This window comes from Strongylocentrotus purpuratus, unplaced genomic scaffold (genome assembly GCF_000002235.5).
Source record: "Strongylocentrotus purpuratus isolate Spur 01 unplaced genomic scaffold, Spur_5.0 spur5_contig_869, whole genome shotgun sequence".
In the NCBI taxonomy this organism is placed as follows: domain Eukaryota; kingdom Metazoa; phylum Echinodermata; class Echinoidea; order Camarodonta; family Strongylocentrotidae; genus Strongylocentrotus; species Strongylocentrotus purpuratus.
The window spans coordinates 570,469-593,498 of NW_022145578.1; the positions used below are offsets into that span (position 1 = coordinate 570,469).

At 37.3% G+C, this 23,030-nt stretch overlaps 1 protein-coding gene across 3 annotated transcripts; it reads left to right on the plus strand.

The window, feature by feature from the left end:
* Positions 1-263: 263 nt before the first annotated feature.
* On the plus strand, positions 264-18,366 carry LOC575861 (rab-like protein 6). Of its 3 annotated transcripts, XM_011664215.2 has the most exons (15): positions 265-754; positions 2,305-2,481; positions 3,409-3,543; positions 4,668-4,869; positions 5,686-5,826; positions 7,147-7,252; positions 8,010-8,113; positions 9,056-9,153; positions 10,155-10,457; positions 11,042-11,300; positions 13,056-13,758; positions 14,240-14,360; positions 15,793-15,941; positions 16,767-17,061; positions 17,697-18,366. In XM_011664215.2, the coding sequence occupies exons 2-15, from the start codon at positions 2,355-2,357 to the stop codon at positions 17,702-17,704; spliced, it is 2,751 nt and encodes a 916-aa protein (XP_011662517.1). In that variant the 5' UTR covers positions 265-754; positions 2,305-2,354; the 3' UTR covers positions 17,705-18,366. The 3 variants fall into 3 exon arrangements, with proteins under 3 accessions (XP_011662524.1, XP_011662517.1, XP_781328.2); XM_011664222.2 differs by lacking the exon at positions 17,697-18,366 and having other exon boundaries at positions 264-754; positions 13,056-13,650; positions 16,767-17,690; XM_776235.5 differs by lacking the exon at positions 17,697-18,366 and having other exon boundaries at positions 16,767-17,690.
* Positions 18,367-23,030: the final 4,664 nt, after the last annotated feature.

The following is a 23,030-nucleotide window of genomic DNA, read 5'->3' on the forward strand; positions in this document are numbered from 1 at the left end:
GGTACTACTACTAGGCCTACTAGTATGCATGATCTGACAAGCATTGAATTGACTTCGAGTCTGTTCTTTTTGTAGCTTTATTCCATTGTAAATGGACAGAGAATAAGAAGCGGAGCTGACCTCATACTCAATCATGTACACACGTGTGAATCGAAGAGATGTTATGGTTTGCAAAGGTCGAACTACTTTCGCTGCCGTCAGACACTGGATGCATATCAGCGCTATACAACATGACTGATATGACGCGCGCGACGCAGCGAATTTAGTCCCCCAAAATCAGCTGTCGCGCGCGCCGTACCGGTAGTCTCACAGTCAAACGTTACACCAATTTGCACCTTACAATCCAGTCTTTTTAGGGTTATTGCTTCATCGGAATATCATGAAGTATTAAATGTACGTGCATTCCTAGCCTGCATCATGCCTGATTCTACCTGAAATACATTAATTGTAAATTTATCAACAAGTTAACCGTACTATCAGGATTCAGGGAGCAGTCAGGAGCAGCCAGCAGACTTCGACTGCAGCTTAGCCAAGGCTAGAGACTGAGTTCTGTTCGTCGACGTTGTCATCAGTGCAGCGCATCTAGCTAGGCCTACTACATATACAGTAGCACTGCACTGTAGGAGTATGTAGCTTGCATGTATTGCACGTCTATGAATCATCTGCACTATACTATACTTGACAGTTGACACATCACAACATTGCACAGCTGATTGGGATACCACGACAAGGAGCTGATCCAATCTAGTTGCGTGTAAGCCTGCAGTATACTTTAATTATTTAACAACTAATTCACTCAATAGAGAATGACTATGAATTATGGGGGTGTTGTGTGTGTGTCCAATCCAATCACTGTCTTTACAAAAATAAAGCCTTCTCTTTTGTGTTTGGATTTCATGAAATATGTTCATGAGATAGCACTGAACGTCATAAATATTTGTCCTGTATAATCTGTTCTAACATAAGCAGAAGTGGCGCAGCTGGTCTGAGAATGAGATCCTTGTAAACGTGGACAAATCCTTCGGCGCTTTGTGGGTGTAGGGTACTGCGTACGCGTACCGGGTAATAAAATGCCCCCAGTTCACCGTCTACTTTTATGGGTATTAACTGTCCATCTTCCAGAGGAAAGTCTCTGCAAAGTAAGTGTGAAGTGCATCTGATTCTGAGCATCATCGCAGGATCTGTTTTTCGCATCGCCAACACGAGGATCGGAAATAAGAATCGTCCACGAAAATGAGGACGATCCTTATCAGACGATCCTTACTTTTAGGACGAAGAAGAAGAGGAAAAAGAGAAATGAGGAGAAAATGGAGGATCATGGATGATAGATAGTTTTGTTATTTGATACAGACATGCCACTTTATCGACTGCTAATATTTTTAACTGTAATGATTCAGTTTGTACATGAAATATATGTTGAAGTAAAAAAATGCGAGAAAAACTGAATTGTTACATGTAGACTATCCTAATATTTCTGTAATGCTGTAAAGGTAATACAAAGTTTTGGTATGGGGTCATGAATTTGGCTCAAATGAACATATTGGAAGCACATGCGATTTTAAAATATTCAATGATCGCTGTGGCGGTTGAAATCGAGTCTAAAGTGATAAAAGTGTAAATAATAAACTCTTTATGTTGTATAGCTCCCTCTCAAGACTGATATTACTTTAGCTGTAAAACAACTTTTCTTGACTACAATCTACCGATTAGCTATTCCGTTTGGAAATTATATATCAGAACTGCATATTCATAGTCGCAGCTACCATGAAATGGCCTTAGCATAGGCGCGATTTGAAATATTCAAAATTTATCGGGAGCACTGGTAAATTTTGATTGTTCAATTTCACGAAAGCAGAATTGTTTTAGGGGGCTATATTTTCTAGTGCTTATAAAACATCCACATGGGCATCCAAATATATCAAACTTTAAAGAATTACTATCCAGTATCCATCCAATTTCAAAAATTTCCCAAAACTTTGTAGTACCTTTAAGATTTTGTTGGAATACTTTTGCTATCGACCACATCAAGAGTTGATTAATTATACAAGATGCTTGATTGCCAAAACAGATACTTATAATGTACAGTAGGCTTGCGGTTGCACCATGTGAGAGAGAGGGAGGGTTGGAAGTCCTGAGAAGGATACTTATACAGTGTACATTGTAAATTTGGATCTACAGTGTACTTAATATTTATAAAATCATGTGTACTGTGGAAGTATTGCAGTGTTATGAAAATAAATAAGATACATGTAATGTAGCTCTGATTCAAATTCAATAATCTACCTCATGTTTTTGTTGTTTCAGGTTGAATTCTTGGTGTCATTCATTGATGTGCCGATCAGAGCGCAATCAGGATGTTTTCGGCATTGAAGAAGCTGGTTACCAATGAACAAGGGGACACCAGACCCAACATCCCCTCGGGGATGCAGGCCATGGGGGTCAGTCTACAGCGCAAGTTTGCCAGAGGAGTACAATACAACAGTGAGTATATATTACATGCACAAACAAGTTATTACATCAGTGGAAAATATGGGGGGGGGGGGGGCTGACCCATATGTGTGTGTATTGGGTTTTTACAGACGTGTATCAATCAGATATGATTATATACGTCTTGGGACCAACCTTTAAACGTCACCATCCGAAAGACATGACTCGGTTTCGAACCTGCGTCCTCGGCTGAATCAGTTTGTAACTTCCATTAGCTGGATTACAGGCGCACGCCACAATGCCCATGCCTCCCCCTCTCTCCTTTTAAACCCATTTGGATAATTTATTCATTATAAAATAATATTGTTGCCCCCTTATTATGTGATTTACATGTACCTGTCAGTTAGTTGCCTCTTGGAGGGGGAGGGGGGGGGGGAGGGGGAGGGGGCACGAGGACAATTGAATAGCCTGTCCTGTCCTAAACGGGATATTGGAGGGATTTGGAGCACCTTGAGCACCCTACACGGCTACATGGTAGATACATGTACAAGCACATACTGTATTAAAGGTATAGACCAGTTTTGGAAACGTCCTCCTCTCAAAAAATGAAATGGAAGCTTAGCTCTTATTACCAATCATGTGAAAGAATATGTTTTGACTAATACGTGATGATACAAATCTTGCCCAAAAAACTACCTACTTATTGATATATTTGGTAACTTATTATATCTATCCGGACTGGATAGATATTGCGTAGTCCCATATCTTTCTTTGTCGAGTGCTTTAAACTTTACCCAGACTGGGCCAAATTTCTCATCATTTTGATGATTTGAGAACCTTGCAGTACACACCAATACTTATATGCTAGATGATCAACCTTTTCTGATTGATTTGTTTCTTTCACAATGCAATTGAATGACCAGAACTGGTCTATACCAGCCAGTGTTACTGTTCTCATTGTTTATTCATTTGTTTTGATAGTGAGAGTGATCATAAAAGGGGACAGGAACACAGGGAAGACAACACTCTTTCATCGGCTACAGGGAGGCAAGTTCTCAGAAAGTTATCTTCCAACAGCAGAGATTCAAGTAGCCAGTATACAGTGGAACTACAAAGGTAATTTAATTATCATCCTCTCTGATCATCTTCTTGTCACTGATTTTCTGACTTATTGAAGAGGGTAATCCGATCGGTGATAAAATATTGAAAATTACTGTTAGTTCTTTTTTGTTTACAAGCAGTGGAAAAAGTATCTCTCTTTAGATTTTTCAAGTGCCACGGTCTGTAAAAGCTTGCAGCATGGCAAGTGAAAGCTTCCCAAATCAGTTCATTTTTGTTCTGAATGCCAAGAAAGAAGTTAGTTTCAATGATCTTCTGACTGTTTTAGCAACCACACCTGAGGTATTCGACATGCCCCATTATTACTTTGTGATACTTTTCTTTAAAATTCTTTTAGTTGCAAGGACAAAGACCACCTTGCGACCCCTAGTGGTATTCGCTACCGCCTCATGGGGGGTAGATCCATGTTGGATGGAGAGGGCAATGATACAGGGTACATTTCTTAATTGGTATTGGGCAAGTCAAAGGTTTTGTGACGCATATATGTTACTGACATCGTCAACAAATTTAGTATTTCTAATGATGTTATCAATCTGATGCAAGCACAGTACCTGTAGTTCCACTCAAGATCAGATTAGAGAAAATATCAAGGATAATGACATTTGTTATGTTGCTTAAATGTATGTTTTAAGAGGATTTGGTCATCGATTGCATTGTGAAAGAAAAGGTGTGGAATAGATCACAAAAAGTTGATCATGTAGCATGTAAGTATTGGTGTGTACTGCAAAGTTCTGGAGTCATCAAAATCATAACAAAATTTGGCCCAGTCTTGGTAAAGTAACAAGCACTGTACACAGAAAAATGTACATGTACATGGGACTACACCAATGGTGTCCGGCTACAAACCTTGTTTTCCTAATCTTTCTATGCTCATTACTCAGCCAGTATACATTTTCTACCAAAATTGTTCGGCAAATGACATTTATTTGTAATCTTGAACATTCAGTGTAAGTTTCATTTATTTCTGTGAGAATTCGTTTCCTTTTCTTTTTTTACCAGAACTCACCTTTATCTTTAAGGACTCTATAATATTTGGAAATGTATTGGTCACAAAAAACTCAATTAACTTTGACATGCCCATTCTTATTTATCTGACTGTTATTCTTGTTTCAAACCAACAGCTACCGATGATGTCGTCAAAGTGGAAGTCTGGGATGTGGTTGACAAGGGGAAGCCCCGGAAACGAGAGAGAAACACCCTGAAGATAGACAACAAAGAGACCGATGAAGATGACCCAGACAACCCCTGCCTGGACGCGTCGTTCCTTGATGTCTACAAGGGAACTAATGGTGTGGTGATGATGCTGGACATCTCTAAGAAATGGTAAGCCAGTGACATGAGGAGGAGGTGAAGGAGGAATTTGAAGATGGTGGTGATGGTGAAGGGATGGTGATGATTGGTGAAGGTGATGGTGATAGTGATGATGGTGATGATGAAGGTGATGATGATAGTGATGATGGTGATGATGACAATGATGATGATGATGATGAAGATGACCCAGACAACCCCTGCCTGGATGCTTTGTTCCTTGATGTATACAAGGGAACTAATGGTGTGGTGATGATGCTCGACATCTCTAAGAAATGGTAAGCCAGTGACATGAGGAGGAAGGGGTGTTCTGTATGTGCTTAAAATTCAAAAGCACGTATACAAAAATTGAGGTTTATAAAAAACTCAGTTCATTCATACAAACAAACTGAGTAAAACTGTCAGGGAGAGAAGCAAAAATAACAGTGATAATTTTTGCAATTAAATAAATTAAACAAGTGCAATCTTGTCTTTAATAACAATAATCCCTCCCCTGTGTCCCAATTAGGAGGCAAGCGTCACCAATTAGGCATACAGTTTAGCTTATAGATATCTCTTGTCTCTCTCTCTCTCTCTCTCTCCCCCCCCCCCCCTCTCTCCCCCTCTCTCCCCCCTCTCTCCCCCTCTCTCCCCTCTCTCTTTATCTCTCTCCCCTCTCTCCCCCTCTCTCCCCCTCTCTATATCTCCATCTCTCTCTCTCTCTCTCTCCTCTCCTCTCTCTCTCTCTCTCTCTCTCTCACACACACACTCTCTCCCTCCCTCCCTGTCTCTCTCTCTCTCTCTCTCTCTCCCACTCTCCATCACCCTATGTCTCTGTATTCCCTCCTGCAGGACATGGCAATACGTTGAGAAAGAGCTTCCCAAGGTTCCTACACATATACCGGTATTAGTCATGGCCAGCTTCAAAGACCTGCATGAAGAGCAGGCAGTCTACAGAGAAGAAATTGAGTACTTCATCAAAGAACTAGACAGGTGAGAAGATGGGTCCTTGTGTAACTGTAAGATTTAAGTTCCGTTTTGTTTTGTCTGCTTTTTGTTTGTTTTTTAAATTGAAAAATGTGTGAATGAGATGAGTATGCATTGATGATTCCCCTTACTCTCTTGTTCTACACCCACCCTACCCCCTGGTATTTCCTTTTTCTTCTTCTTCTTCTTTTGTTGTTGTTGTTGTTGTTTCTTTTTCCTGTATGAATTTAGTCTTGTATTGTTTTTAGTTCTGTTTTGTTTTGTCTGCTTTTTGTTTGTTTTTTAATTTGAAAAATATGTGAATGAGATGAGTATGCATGGATGATTCCTCTTACTTCCTTGTTCTACACCCACCCCTATCCCCTGGTATTTCCCTTTTCTTCTTCTTCTTTTGTTGTTGTTGTTTTTGTTGCTTTTCCTATATGACTATTGTCCTATCTTCATATCCTTTTTCCTCCTGCTGTTCTTTCACATTTTCTTGCGCTCTTTTCAAGTTTCATTTTTTTTGTTTCACATTTTAGACATACATATCAAATAAAAATTATACAACTGAGTCATGTAGTATAAATGGCCATGTCTCAATGATTCTCAATTTCTTTTCTCTATGTTGTTGTGTCTTTAAGTCATAAAGAAAATTAGTAACAAACAGATTCTGCTATGTTCTTCACAATCTGATACCCCTGTTATCAAGTGCTGCATGCACATTTTTTATTATGTAACACTCCAGTACATGTCATTTTGCATGTCAAGTTATTTCCACTTTTCTTCTATCCCCAATATTAGAGAAACTTAAAAAGCAAATTTTATAAAATATTAAAACACTGAAAATTTCCCAGAGGATCTACATCTTAGCTTTGTTATACTAGTGCATTGAATAGAGTTACTAGTACCAGGTGCTATGGGGATATTTTCACCAGTGAAATGTTGGGAAGTATCTTCTTCTTCTTCTTGTTCTCCCTCCGCTTTTGTCAGAGATCAGCACCAGGATGTTGCAAGTAGATGTGTCTATAGGCAGGCCAATTCATAATTATTGAGAGGAAAAAGAAAGTTTTTTTTTCTTCACCCAGATGGTGTAGAGTGACCTCTGTTTCATGAAGATTTAATAACTTATCAATTTTGAAAAATCCCATGTTCTTAGAAGAGCATGCTTATTTAAAAACAAAATGTCAATAGTTTTTTATTGATTCCAAATAATACAAATCAATCACAGAAAGACAATCCAGTTGCTTTTCCTTGACATGAATTCAAAACATTTTTTTTACATAGATTGTATGATTAATGAAAACAATATGATATTAATTTTTTCTCTTCTTTTTTGTCTTGTAGACCTCCAGGTTCAGCCCACATTCGAGTAGCGGAATCTTCCATGAAAAACGGTTTTGGCCTAAAATATCTGCATTCTTTCTTCAACATCCCGTTCTTACAGTTACAGGTATGTCTAATTTTATCATGGACCTGCAGAAACAAAATGACCTTCCATGCATACAAAATTAATGCCTATAGTACTGGGCCAAGTAATGAATTTCTTTTGTTTTTCTTAGTTTTTACTTTTTTATTGATTTTCTTGGCGATGCCTAAGGACTAAAGTGGGAAATAGCAGATTGCAGTGAGGGGTTTAATTCAAGAAAAACACTTACCAATGTGATATGTGCAAATTACCCTTGCAGTGTATACTTAGGTCATAAACTTTTCATCTTCTCTTAAAAATGAAAAAGTCACCATTTAATCTGAACTCAATTATTCTCATTCTATATTTCCAAAGTAAACTTAGTAATGCATTTGAAGGAAAGTAATCTGGAAATATCATATCTCACAAGGCGAACAGTGCTGTTTAAATAAAAACAGGAAACAGTGTCATACGATAATACTCTAGATATGCTGTTCAATTCAATTCATTTCGTATTCATTTCATTTCCCAGAGAAAGATAAACAAATGTATAACAGATATTGTTTCAGAAAGTGTGAAGGAAAAAAATGTATGTACATATTCAATTTTTCTTTACACATAATAAAATTATTACAAGAAATTCTTAATTTTAGTTATTCTTGTTCACACATTTACTTTTATGACTTTCAGTCTTTGGGCTTTGGAATTATTTTACTAAACGATCCACTTGAGAGGCTTTTTATTAGTACATCATGTTATTTCATGAACCAAGCATTAATTCTTTTTCTTTCTTTTTTGGCAGAGGGAAACACTACTACAACAGCTGCAGAGGAATCAGTTAGAAACTGATGCGACGCTAGAAGAACTAGATGCAAGAATAGAGTCAGAAGATCAGGATTATGATATGTAAGCAACTTTTACAATTATCTTTTCAGTGTTTTAAGCAAAAATTTTGCTGAATATTTTTGAGTACCAGCATCATCCTTTTCTTTTTCTGAATGTTCAGAAACCAATCCACCATATTTCATTTCATTTTTCAACTTTATTGTTGGTTTCTTTTTGTTCCATCCCAGCCATGCTCATTAAACAATTTTACATTTAACTGTATCATCCATGTTTCTTAATGTCGGTTGATACCTCCTTCCCTTTGGTCATTTTCTTTATAATTTATACCCTCAATCTTTAATTTTTCTTTGACTCACTCTGAATTTTTGGTATTTGCGAAATTTCCCCACAAGCAAACTTAGAAATTCAGAAGGTCAGCATGATCTCTACGTCTCATTCTGTTTTTTAAAGGGGATGTAGCATGGCATATATACTGGTCAACGCCATCAACGATTTCTTTTGGACAACTGCACATAAACAAATGGACTTGATTAACGGTCATCATCTCTGAACTCTTTATCCACCACATATTGAAATCCTAGACTGCCACATAGCTTTGCACGAGGTTCTCCATATACTCTGTCTGTTTATCTATCTTTTCCCGGTTCGGAAGTTGATTGCAACATCTCTCCATTTTACTCTATCTTCTGCCATTCTGGTGCACTCTTGCAGTTTTAGTCCACTCCAGTTCTTGACATTCTCTTCCCAGTTGATTCTGGGTCTCCCTCTCGGTCTTGTTCCTTCCACTTTTCCCTCCAACACATCCTTTAAGAGGCTTTGGTGCCTTATAACATGACCAAAGTATCTGACTTTTCTCTCCTTAACTAATCCTACTGCAATTTGTTTACGCCCTGCCATGTGCAATATCTCTATGTTGGTTTTCATTCGTTTCCAGGATTATATTCCATTATAAAGCAGAAAGAGAGTAAATATTTCTTTCATCTCTCTCTCTCTCTATTTCAGGTATTTGTCAAGTCTTTCCCACAAGCAAACGGATAAGTCTAAAGGTTCTTCATCGTCTCTCAACGTACCCAATGGCCAGACACCGAGGAGAGCTTCAGGTGAGGGAAACAATAGGCCGACTTCATCAGCTCGAGATTGCCAAATATCCAGCTATTTTAACATTCGCAAATTATCCAGTTAATTTGCATCTTCATCGGCCCAAATTTGCAATTAGTGCGATATTTGGTCGAGATAATCATCCCAAGATATCTAGGGCTAGTTTGCAAAATGTCCCGCTTTTTGTCCAGTGCGTCTTCACCAGCCCAAAGACTCGCACTATGCGCAAACGCTGAGCAAAATTTCTCGAGCTCGAGTTTCATGTTTCAAGGTCGAGTCTTGAGCCGATGAAGATGCAATTCGTAACTTCGGGATTATTTCCCAAATCAGAAATAGCGGGCTATTTGGTAATCTCGAGCTGATGAAGACATACCTAAGGATCCAGAATGTTATCTTGCAGTAGTTACTTTGGTCTAGGGCTTGGATTGCGATTGGGTTTTCGGTTATGTTTAGAGTTAGGGTTATGTATAGCATATCGACTCAAGTGGTCACTCTTTCATATATCTTGATGATTATATTTTACAATTTGATTTTTGTTGAATATAAAATGTGTGATAATTTTTTCTTTTTATGCTTGGTTTTGTAGAGTATTCAATTTAATTCAATTCAATTCAATTCAAATGAACATTTATTTTCTTCCATTCAATTTGACAACATTTTTGACATCTATTTAAACAATACAATTTATATGTAGGAACATAAATATAATTTAAGAACTTGTATTACAAGGAAGAAGGCGCATAATTCCTGTACGCATAGCTTGTAATGGGTACACCTGAATACACAAATACATAATATACATTATAAATAGAAGAAAGGAAGAAAGGGATAGGCAAGGAGGTGAAGAGGATAGAGAGCTTGGAGAAAGAGAAATGAAGATGACTGCAACATAGTAGCAATGGAGGGTATGGCATGCATAAACAACATTAAGTATAAATGTCAGTATCACATATCATTATTCACCTGTGTTTACTTTGCTGTTTTCAACCCAACACTACAACAGATACAAGCAGTAATCGAAGCTCATCTGCATCTGCTACTCCTGCCAAAGTAAGCCCTGCCCACTCACCAAGCCAGCTCACCCCTAGCTCAACTCCGCCCACAACCAGGCATATACAGCAGCTACAGCCAATCAAACAGCAGCAGCAGCAGCAGGCCCCTCCCCCAAGGCCTGCTCCCTCCCCCGTCGTCACCCAGGAGGGGGAGGAGGATCAGACTACGCTAGGCAACAGGTTCAGCAAGTGGTTTGCTCCGAGCGAGTCCAAGGTCCAACAAGGAACAAGAGTGGAGGATGAGAAATCAGCAGGTAGGTCAGGTGTCATATGCAACCCCCTTTTTCCTGTTATTAATTACCAGGGTTAAGATCTTTTGGGGTTTTTATTTTTTTAAAGAGGAGTACAGTATTTATTCTTCTGGTGATATCCCATTGTACAGTGCGTCCCATAAAAAACGAAACCGAGAATTGTCAATGTATTATTATAACTTAATCACAATTATGATAAATAAATGACACATATTTGTAAAGCTTAGATCCTCTTCTTTCATTTGATGCAATTCATATGATGCATATTTCATGGATAAGTGATTAAAATGAAATTGAAGAGAGGAAACCAAAAAGTAATTTGGCGGACGGAATCTGAATTTCAAAGAGAAAAATCACATTTCTAGAAAGTTCATTTTCTGCCCTTTCATATCACACCTCAATCAGCAAAAATGAGTTTTATTTTGTTTTATTATGCATGATTTATGGTTGTCCGTTTTTGTCATTCATATTTTGATCTTTTATGTTTTGTAAATTGACTTGAACAATTTCAGCTTTCCCGCTGCATGTTCTTTTATTGCAATAAACCGAATCAATATCAATATCAATGTGCATGTATCTGTTCACAGTCATTGAAACTCCGGCTGAGATCCACCATTCCCGTCAGCAGAAGCAGGCCCAGGGCAAGATCAGCAACGTCGATGAGTTCATTCCTGACGATGGTATCGACAAGGGATTCTTCGATGAGACGGACTCCAGACCCGCAGCAGAGGCGCCAAAGAAGAGCAGTGTATTCAGCTTTGGAAGGAAAGCAAAGCCTAAACCCAAACCAGAGCCCCCGGCTCCGGCACCGGTCGTAGCTCAAGCTCCAAATCCGGACTCAGACAGGTATCCACAATGGTCTCGTAACATTGTTGAAAATGATGAAAAAACTGTAATTTATGTATGAAATGTTACTTATTAAATTCCTTCTACTGTACTTACCATGTAACAGGCAAAAATTCCTGAGAAAATTCTCAAACCACAAAGATATATATATATTTTAAAGGAGTCACTGTGCAACACCCTCTAACAGTGATTTACAGTAAATTCTCCCCAATCATTTTTGAATTTTCAACAACCGTTTTTCCTAGAAAATAAGACATCAAACAGGATTTTTAAAAAGTCTTTCAACACTTAAATATCTAGCATGTTATATAGAGCCAATTCATTGCTTTGTGCCAATTTAAATTCACCTAAAATGTAATTAAATTGTAATAATATAGTTTGGAGAATTAAGAAATTGATCAGATAAGTTTTTCCCAATTTATATCCGCTTTCACTCAAACTTTTAGATTATCTTTAATTGTACGTCTAACATTGAAGTCACTACCTTAGCACCATTTTCTCTCATCTGAACAATGTTACCAAGTCCCTTTAATGAATGATGTCAGTATATGATAACAACTAAATTATTCATACCCCTTGTAAATTTGTTTTTGTTTTTTTTTGCTTTGGATTGGGTGCATTAGGGCCTGTCTTAAATACTTTTAGATGTAAGCTTTAATAGGTCACATTTCCAAGAAATCTAAATCAGGACAAATCAATTTTTCACATAATTAAACAAAATTACATAACTTTGTAAGGGTATGAATAATTTAGTTGTTTATGGTATGTGTTATTCAAAGCATTTTTTAATGTTAATTATGTTATAATGATTTAAACAAAAGACAAGAAATGTACCCTTGAAGGTTAAATCTTTAGTCTTATTCATGCCTGCTCATGAAGGTTATTGAGAACATCTTTTGTAACTCATGACAAAATGCTGAAGTGAAGTAGTTGTATGTACATGTACATCCAGGCTCAAATTAATTTGTTGTCCACGGGGGCTCTTCCCCTAAAAAAACAGCCCCTGTGAGCCCTCTCACGGGGGCTCTTTTAGTACTGATGGGGGCTCTTTTTTAATACAGATTTCCATTGAATAGGTACCTATGATACTCCTAAATTCTTTACTATTATTATTATTATTAGTCGGCATTATTTCCCTCTCACAATTTTACAAGTTATAACATGCAGCAATTGGTCAGATCTCCTCCCTCTGTACGAAATTTCTGGTCCAAGCCCGTATACATTCGCCTCCTTGCCAACAGGTTTCCTTTTACTAATTTTAGCTTTCGGTTGATTTACTGGTCAAGGTTCATTATGTGCTGGTCTTATGGAATCACCAGATTCCAGAAGATTCACGATTTTCACATAAAAAAACTTCTCCACGTTTCTGTCCTTGCGCGATCCTCTCTAGCTCCATCAGATATGGGGCGGCAGCGTGCAAACCAGTATACTACCGGCGCAGCTAGTATAGCCAATACTGACGGCGAATCGCCCAACACCCCCGTGTATTTTAAGCCTTTATGTACATAAAGCATATTTGGGTTTGTAGTTACTGTCAAACCTGCTTTAGTGACCACCTGTCTACAAAGACCATCTCTCTACAACAACCACATTTTTTGTTTTCCTTGAAAATGGTTTCTCATTGAAACATGTACTAAAGGAACCTCTCTACAAAGACCACTTTTTGTGTTTCCCTTGGGCAGTCGCTATAGACAGGTTTGACTGTATTTCCACTCTGGGTGATATCACTTTCATCTTGTTGTTTCTCCATGACAGTGATGATGGAATGAATCCAATGGTTGCTGGATTCCAAGAGGAGCTGGACTCCGAAGACGAGGTGGTAGGAGGGGAAGTCCAGGCAGTTACCCTCGTGACCCCCGACACCGAGGGACCCGATTCACCATTCGATACATTCTCAAGGATGCCTCCCAGGCTTGCAAGTATGGACATGTCCAGCGACGAATCCGCTGATGATAGGCCAGTCGTCGCAATGGATGGAGTCGATGACGATTCGGATGACGACGCAACGACGTCAACGCGGTCAAAGCTATCGAGTGGGAACATGGGGTGGAGCTTCGAAAAGAAACTGCCGTCGACGAAAGAGTCGAGCAGGAATTCAGCGACCTCTAGCACGCCGTCCAAACCGAATGTTGAAACGAAAAGACAACCAAAGGTCTCCACATCATCGTCCTCATCGTTACCAGACACCCAAGAGGTGATGTCCTCAAGAACACAAGGGGCTTCAAAGACACAGGGGGCTTCAGGATCTCAGGTGACTTCCAACCAGGACATTGTCTCTTCAGAAGAAGACGAAGGGGAAGGGATCAAGGTTTTACAGGATTGTGAGGACATTTCAGAGGACGAAGCAGTGGTGAGACCAACATCTTTAAGAACTGGTGATGGTGGATTTAACGCTGATGTAAGACCGTCCAAGGTTGTCCTAGAGGATAGTGATGAAGAGGGAACAGAACCTGTAGAGGTAATAACATTGTTTCATGAAGTCTCGCAAATTAGACTGCTGGGCAATGTCAAAAGAGCATGTTTCTTTCCTTTTTTTTCCAGTTTAAGGATAGTAATATATATTCTGACTGAATTTTTTTTTTTTTCATTGTCATATTTAGTTTTAAATTTGTCAAGTGCATTATTTAATGTTCATGGACTTCTTAGTGCCACCTTTTTTTACCGTCACCTTTTGTTACTCTATTACAGGCTTATCTATTTATCTCACTCACTGCAATGTCTTTTATCATGGAATGCTTTATAATCCTTGTTCCATTCTCTTTATAGTGTGCCCCATGGATTTATTGTTATTTATATATAAAGCAAAAGTGATCAAGATTGTCTATACATCTACACAATGAATATATCATCATTTTATATTCTTTTATTGTTGTATTGTTGTATAGCACTAACCAAGATTTGTTTCTTGTAATGAATGTTTCCTTTAATTCTTTTGCAAGGTACCAACTACCCCAAGTCAAGAAGTATCGTCACCAACAACTCTTGGTCTGACGTTACAATTAGAAGACCTCAATTTCCTAGAGAGTGTAACTTCAAAACCTGCCAAACAAACAGTCTCAAGTAAGATCATCTAACGTATGTAATACTCATATTTAGCCCTAAGGGGATGTGGAATATATGGAAATTTAAGATGGAAAACATTACATTATGTCTGCTATCAAGAATTTACCAATCATCTTTGATTTTAGATCGTCATCTTAATAACTCTAACAGCACATGTATCCCAATTTCAGGACTTCATGTCTGAAATAAAAGTTTGAGTAAAACTTCCCACCCCACCCTATCAAAAACAATTCTTTGATTTTAGATCGCCATCTTACTAACTCTAAGAGCACATGTATCCCAATTTTAGGACTTCTTGCTGAAAAATAAATTGAGTAAAACTTCCCATCCCATCAAAAACAATTCATGACAAATATTCAGTATTCAATCTCACATCCAGAAAGATATACTGCAAATGTTTTGAATGTTTTTGAAGAACAAAAGCAACTCATGAGTAGATAGTGGATGCCCCCATTAGGCACTTGAGTAGAAAAGGGTGCACATGGTCGTGGTCGAATGGATATGTCACCAGCCTGGGGATCACAAGGTCCGCGGTTTGAGTCCCGTCGCGGCACTAATGTCTTTTGGCAAGACATTAATCTACATTTGCCACACTCAACCCAGGTGAGGTAAATGAATACCTGGTAGGATTATTCCTTGAAACTCACTGTGCGCTGAAAACGGCTGCCGGAGCTAAAGCTAGGGTAATAATTCCCAAAGCTCTTTGGAAGCGCATACAGACGTTATTTCATAATGCATTATGCGCTATACAAGAACTGAATATTATTATTATACAACTTAAGTCCGACTTTGTTTCCCTGCACAACGTTTTTGTTATCCTCTTTTTCGTTCATAGTCCTTAACAAGCTATCACTCAAAATGTAAGGTTAAGTTTCTTGAAATTGATTTTCCAGAAACCAGTTGTACACAAATTTTTTATTATGATATTTGTACTCTCCAAAGAAGCTGCTGCAGTACTAAGAAACATATATACAGTGATGATGTTTAGACATTTATCTAAACAATTAATGCTCAATTTTAACCTATTACAGGGATTGGGTAACTTTGTCTCAGATTTTGAGACAAAATCCTGTATTTAGCTCATAGCTCATCCTGCAATCATAGTTATAAACATTTAGGTCAGTCAGGAATCCCATGACTTTTACAAGCCGATCGTCTGTCTGATTATCAAGATATTTATGAAAAGAAATCGAAATATATTTCGTTTTCTTAACGATTTTTATAACACTTCAGTCTATTGAGGAAAATATGTATGGTAAAAACATTTTTTTTTAATTTTGAAGCACTTCATGATCACTTTGAAGCGCAATTTTTTTAGGGCTTCAATATTGCACCATATCACAAACACTGAGAACACATAGGGTCATGCATCTCAGATTTAACATTGTTAAATGATGCCTTTAATTTTAACCTATTAATCTGTTTCTAGGGAACCTATCACGAGCCAGTGATGAGTTTGATGTCCTTGTCTCCGTGGTCCAGGATGAAGACATCAGTGATTGTGAGACCAACACCAGTACTAGCACCAGCAGCTCAGCCAAGAAGAAGAAGAAACACAGGAGCAAAGACAAGGAAGAGGTACGTCAATAAAGCCTTTAAAAAAAGACGTATTGCCCTTAAGGTGCCAAAACATGGGTCGGTCGGTCGGTCAGAAAATTTTTTTTTCCAGTTATATATTGATATTTCTCAGTTTTTAATGATTTAAAACATTTTGTTTTGGTCTGGCGCAAAGGGCAATACAACATCTTTTTTTTTTTATGCCTAAGAGGAGTGATCAATAAAGTAGGGTTCTCTGATTTTATTTCTGATAATTTGCAGATTTCACCATCACCTACTTGCACCTGTTTGATATAAAGTCAAACCTGTCTATAGCGACCACCCAAGGGAAACACAAAAAGTGGTCTTTGTAGACAGGTTCCTTTAGTACATGTTTCAATGAGAAACCTTTTTTAAGGGAAACAAGAAACATGATCTTTATAGACAGGTGTTCTTTGTAGACAGGTGGTCACTAAAAGCAGGTTTGACTGTATTTATGAATCCTTGGTCACAATAATCACCACTTATCATTTTACAAAGGACTTCAGACTTGAGTTACACCATGTGACTGTTCTTTGTAAATTGTGAATGGACCTGTGGGATGCATTATTAAAGACATTGACAAGAACAGCACACTTGTGCTTGGGTAAAGCATTGATCATCAATTACCTTGTTCGTCAAAGCCGATGTGCTCTGTTTATTTGTATACATTCGAAATCAGGGACGCGTTTCACAAAGCCTTTTTTTCAATGACAAATGACTAAAATCAGTGACAAATCTGCTGATAACCAATCAGAAGCAGTAATTTCTCACTGATGACAAGTTTTGTGAAACGCCCCCCTGTATTATTGTACAAACTCTCTGCAGGATGATGAGGAGAGGATACACAAGAAACACAAGCACAAGAAGCATAAAGAAAAGGACAGAGAGGACCGACACTCCAGGAGAGACTCCAACCAAGACGGCGGCGAAGAAACACGCAAGAAGAAGAAGAAGAGCAGCTCCACGTCCGGCTCCAAGAAAAAGTCCTCCTCAGGAGAAAAGCGAGAGAAGAAGCGGGATGGAGCCTCTGGAGGAGGTGGTGGAGCAGGATCCACAGGAGGAGGAGGAGGGGGAGGAGATGCGATGGATGATGATGCAGCTTTGGAGGCATTTCTGGAAGGTATGGATGCTCCTACGTCCAGTGGTGGAAAATATGAAGCAATATAACATTGTGGGGCTTATTATGTATTCAAAAATAGCTTGTGATCGCATTATCTTGAGAACCGATAGACAGATTACAATCAATCTCAAGACATGTTTATGTATCTTGCAGAGCCAATGAACTGATTAGATTTTAGGGTCATGTCATCGAGAGAGAGAAACGAGAGAAGAAACAGGATGGAGCCTTTGGAGGAGGTGGAACAGAATCCACATACATACCATGTTAAAATACCTTCACCTAACCCGAAAAACATAACATTTTTGTTGTTCTTGTGGGAGGTGACTCCATAGCAAGCTTGTTTTAGGTTTCTCATACCATAATGATTATTATAATCCTGTAAATTTCCAAATTGAAGTGATTTTAAATGATTGTTATAGATATTATAAAACTGTTTGATATCATAAAATGACCACAAGCCATTGAGCTCTGTGTTAAAGGCCTCCTCAAGAATAATAATGTAAAGCCATGTGTGTGCTATCTTCTGTTAACAGTGAAGTTGCAGTGTAGTATTCCACCAGTGAAGAAATCTTATATTAACACCAATCTTTGATGTTTTCTCTTCCCTTGTTTAATTTTTTTTTGTCTCAATGCAGGATTATAAAATATGCCCCAGCATGAGAACATTATCTTGCCTTCCAAAACCAAAGGTTATGTCTATAAGTTTTTAATTTTGGGCTTTGCAGCAATAAGCATTTTATTCCTTCACTCTTTTAATTTGTGTTTTTCATCTGTTACTAACAATAATTATTAGAACTACTTTTAGAAAATGTTTGATGTTTTATTTTGTAGTTCCAACGTGGAGAGGAAAAGAGAAAGAAATGAGGGTTTGGATGAGGTCAAAGTTTATCATTAATATTTCATTTATCCTTGTTCCTTGTACATGTACTGCAAATAGTGTTCCATGACATTCGATTCATAATTCATTGAATCCATTTTGAATTTCATTAGTAAAGAAAGACAAGCTTTTTGTTGGTCCAAAATAGTAGATAAAATGTTATGATATGTGATATAAACCATAGCCTCTACACTTCTCTGAAAGTGTTTGAAATGAACTTTCCCGACTCGGCCTCTACACTTCTCTGAAAGTGTTTAAAATATACCTATCCCTTGGAGTCGGTTTCTTTTCCATTTAATATACACTACCAGTGGTTGTCATTACAATTCATCCTTGGTTTGGTATTGGAATTGTTAACCATTGGGCTACAGTTTAATTTTTGTTTCATTTGTCAGTTATTTTGGGACATGTCTACAATAATAATAATAATAATAATAATAGCTCATTCTTATATAGCGCTTTTCAGTACTGCAGGCCATCTCAATGCGCTTTACAGATATATATTATTACTACCCTGTCATCGGATTCAGGCTAACCCGCACACAATGTATGCACATTCTTCACTCCCTGGGGAGCATTCAAGCCAGGTGTCATTTTTACAACACTAACTTTCGCATCCTACCGGGTACCCATTTAACACCTGGGTGGAGAGTGGCAAATGTTTTGCAGATTTAGTTCTCCCTGTTGATTGAGATTGCTTGATTTCTTACTAATCCTTTTTCTGATTCTAACTAATCCTAATCCTATTTCGGCTTCAAGTAAGGCTTCAACAAGGTTGTGATTGAATCTGTGTTAGTTTTCACTGCAATGATCAGGGACCTGTTTCACAAAACTTGTCATCAGTGACAAATGATAGTCTTTCTTATAAGCTACTGAAATCCTTGTTTCTGATTGGTTATCAGCAGACTTGTCACTGAATTTTGTCACCTGTCATTGAAAAAAGGCTTCGTGAAACGGTTCCCAGAAATATTAACCATTAAACTTGTATTACCTGCATGTCGCAGGGCGGTCCACAGACAAACATTAAAACATGTAAAATTGAAAGTTTGAACTTTAAAGGTGTGTGAACTTTGGGGTGTTTTACAAAGATCTTAAGTTGAACTTCTAATCTCTAAGTTGGACTTAACAATTATGGAAAGCCGTTAGCATCTTTAAAAATATTTTGTAAAAGTTATTTTAAAAGGCATAAAATGTTGATTCAAATCATTCATATTTTCTATTATCAAGGAGATTTCATGTTCTTGAAGTGGAATTTATAAAAAGTCTAAGATACTTGAATTTTTGCTCTTGAATATATTTCATTATAAGGCTACAATTGGCTCTCCAAAATGTTTATGTCCGACTTAGAGTTAATTTCGAATTACTATCTTTGTGAAACACTCCCTGATAAGTTCAAAGTCTCTTGTTGCCAGGGTCCACTTGTCTTTAAAGACCACACATTTTATTTTCCTTGAAAATCAGTTCTCTCTGAAACCTGTACATAAAGGCCAATTTCCTTTTCTAGTGATCTTTATGTAACAATAATAATAATAATATTGGATTCTTATATAGCGCACGTACTACTACTATACATGTTTTATCGAGCTTTCATCCATCCTCTTTTTTTTTAGGATATACTCTCTCTTTTATGTCTCTTTTTTCTTTCTTTCTGTCTCTTTTTCTTTCTTTCTGTTCATTCAATTCCATCTCCATTTCAATTTCAATTTTCAATTCCTGCTCCATCTCCAAGTCTGTAGCTCTGCCATTGTCATAACTAATACAATTTAGCTGGTACGAATTTTCATGATAATGTGGTGTGTTTTAATACATGCTTTGCCGTTGTAACATATCTGCTGCAATATGGAGAATATTTGATGCGTAACCATGAACTATGAATTGTCACCTGTTACAAGCTTTTTCCACCATAAACTGTAGTTTCTGTGCTTTGCATTGCTACAAACGTGTTCATACATGTATTAAAAATATTTACATGAACATTTTAATAAATATGATAGAAAGGTCAGGTGATGACAAAAGTGAACGTATTTAGAAAAAAATAATTGACCTTAAAGACCCTGTCGGAAGTAAAAATTGGAATAGATGAATTGTATCTCAATGGAAAGCTTATAAGACATAGATTACAATAATATCAATTATATGCTATTTGCTTTGTGCTATTCTGAAAGGGACATGATTTTGTATTCCTTTATATTTGTTTTCTACGTTCATGCAGCTTTCCATTGATATAACGTTGCATTTTCATTGGATAGGGCCTTTAAAGCCTGTCTGCACTAGTTTGGCCAGGAGGGAATAGACCTACCTGCAAGGTCACTGACAGGTGGTTATCTCATCAACTCAGCTCTCAATTAACAAAAGAAAAATGGGGAATCATAACCATGGGGGACCAACGGGCACTGCTTAGGCATTGCTTGCTATATGTTAATTGAGAGCTGATTTGATGAGATAACCACCTGTCTGTGACCACGCTGGGAGGTCTAATCCTTCCTGGCCAAACTAGTGCAGATAGGCTTTAATGAGTCAGGCATTTCTAGTACAAATTCAAGTTGAACAATCAGTGGTAGAAGAAAACCCCAAGAAATTCATATTTTTATCACTAAATGCTATTTAACCATTTGTCTTGTCAAGGTTTCATGACATAAGCATACTTGCAATTTTAAAATAATTTCCCTTATAAGAATTCTATCGTGCACAGTTAAGAAAAGCAAACATGCATCATCACTACAAAACATGACACCAATAGTATTTTTCTTTTCATGTGAAAACAACAACTAAGCAATGATCTACTGTGCTTTTAAATATTAGTACTTAGTTGTCCAATGTGTTTTCCAAGGAGGTCACAACTTGACAATAGATAACACTCGAGCCATGGCGAGTTGCCATGACAATGGACTATAGATCAACACAAACCCTTCTGTTTCGATTACTTCCATAACAATGAGGTCATAGTATTTAGTTGTCCAATGTGTTTTCCAAGGAGGTCACAGCTTGACAATAGATAACACTGAGACCTTACAAGTTTCCATGAATTGCACTACAGTGTGAGTCCAAAAAAAATTACACCTAGAAAATTGCTAATTATATAAAAAATCATCTATGAACAGATAATTATTATACATCTTATGAAAGAGTGTTTTATCCTGAATCAGTCACGCTTGGATGACCAGGAGACAAAAGAGTGCATAAATCAACTTGCGCCAAACGGCTTATGTGGTCGTTCATAGCTGACTTTTAAAATAAATGACAATTTTCTGAGTGTAAACTTTTTTTTTGACTCGCGCAGTATAGAACAAGACGAACCCTCCTCCATTGCTCAATAGAGCAGAACCACAAGGTCATCTTTCTCTCAATACTTTACTCACGTTATTTCAAAGGGCTGGGCACATCTTTGACAAAGGCTTGTCTAGTCATCGATTGTTCTTTCACACTTCAGGGTGTGGTTGTATTTCTTGCCATATTTTCTCAGAGGTCAAGCAAAGCAGAGAAATGGACGATTTCAACACCTACCATTAAGACAGGGTTTGTCCATATATATACTCTATACATAATACTTGAGCATGCTGATGTTGATGATGAACAAACTTCTTGAATTCATTGAGTTTGAATTGCTGGAGCTATTTCAAAAGAAAAACAATCTTTGTCTTGTCCTATTCTTCTGCAGATTATAAATCGATTTAAGAAGTAACCCTATTGTCTTTTGAATTTAATTATTTGGAGGGGGTGGGTAGTGTCATAATTTGTCTTAATTTCATCCCAAAGAGAAAGTTAATTAAACTTTAAATATTGTACTCGTCCCCTCCCCCCCCCCCCCCCCCTCCCCCCCTTTTTTTTTAAATAAAGACTTGTATTCTTTTACTGATAATTTTTGCTGTTATTGAAGAAAAAAAGATGGTGAATGTTAGGTATTATCAACTTCATCCGTTTAACTGAGCTTGCCAACAAAAATTGCTGAATATCTGTTGAATGGTTCACTTGGAATACGTGAAGACAGTCATAATTAATCACCTCTTATCCGGGTGTTGTACAAATTTTAATTTTGTTTAATGTTTAAAGGCACACTGCCATACTTGTAGCTACTTGCTCCCTCTATATAGAAAACTTCCCCAATCGGTGCCTGTTGGTCCCCCATGATCCTCTTTTTCTTATGTTAAATGAGAGCTGAGTTAATGAGATAGCCACCTGTCACAGTGACCTCGATGGCTCGCTGTGTGGTCTATCCCTTCTTGCCCAGTAGTGGTGACGGTCTTTAAAGGAATAGTTATTTTTAGTAATATTATGATTAAGTATATTTTGGGGAGGGGTTTATCTGAGCTTCCTTATACAGGTATGCAGGGCATATGTTTTGTTAAAGAGAATGAAGAAAGATTAATGTTATTTGCAAATGGTTATTAATACGGTACACCTTTAATAGTTGGGAGTTGTAAATCTATATTCTTAAAAATGTGTATTGTCATGAATTTAGGACAAGTAAAACATACAGGGCAGAGTGTAAAAGCTTTCAAATTTGTATGGTCACATGTTAAAAAAACGTTTTCCATGATACATATTTATTAAAACCGATTTTGAAATGTGTATTATTTATCAATGGTTTCCTCCAATGTATGAACTTATATATGAAATGTGCAATGCAATAATGAAAATTGGATCATAGAATTAATACAATTTCATGAATTTTGTTTTTCTTTAGTTTTTAGTTGTTAGCTTGCTATTAATTTGAGCTGTAAATGGACAGTTTTGTAGTGATGTCAAAACCTCATTAGCGACGTGACGACCTCATTAGTGGTACATGGATGTAACATAACTTTATTCAACCCTCGTTGATCCAAACACTAGCGATTTGTAGAAATAATATGCAAAAAAGGGTTGAAGTTGATAGGCAGTGAAATGAAAGTAGGTTTGTGCTTTATGTATATATCAGATTTATAGTGATATTTAGAGCTGCGTTGAAACAGAGAATTTACTATCTGTGTTGCAGTTTTTATTTGCCATGTTCGATGAATACTATGTGTAGCTGCCAAATGTGTTCAGCCAATCAACACTCTTCACAGAATTAAAGGGAAGATACACATTTTATGTTCTTTCAGAAACAAAAGGA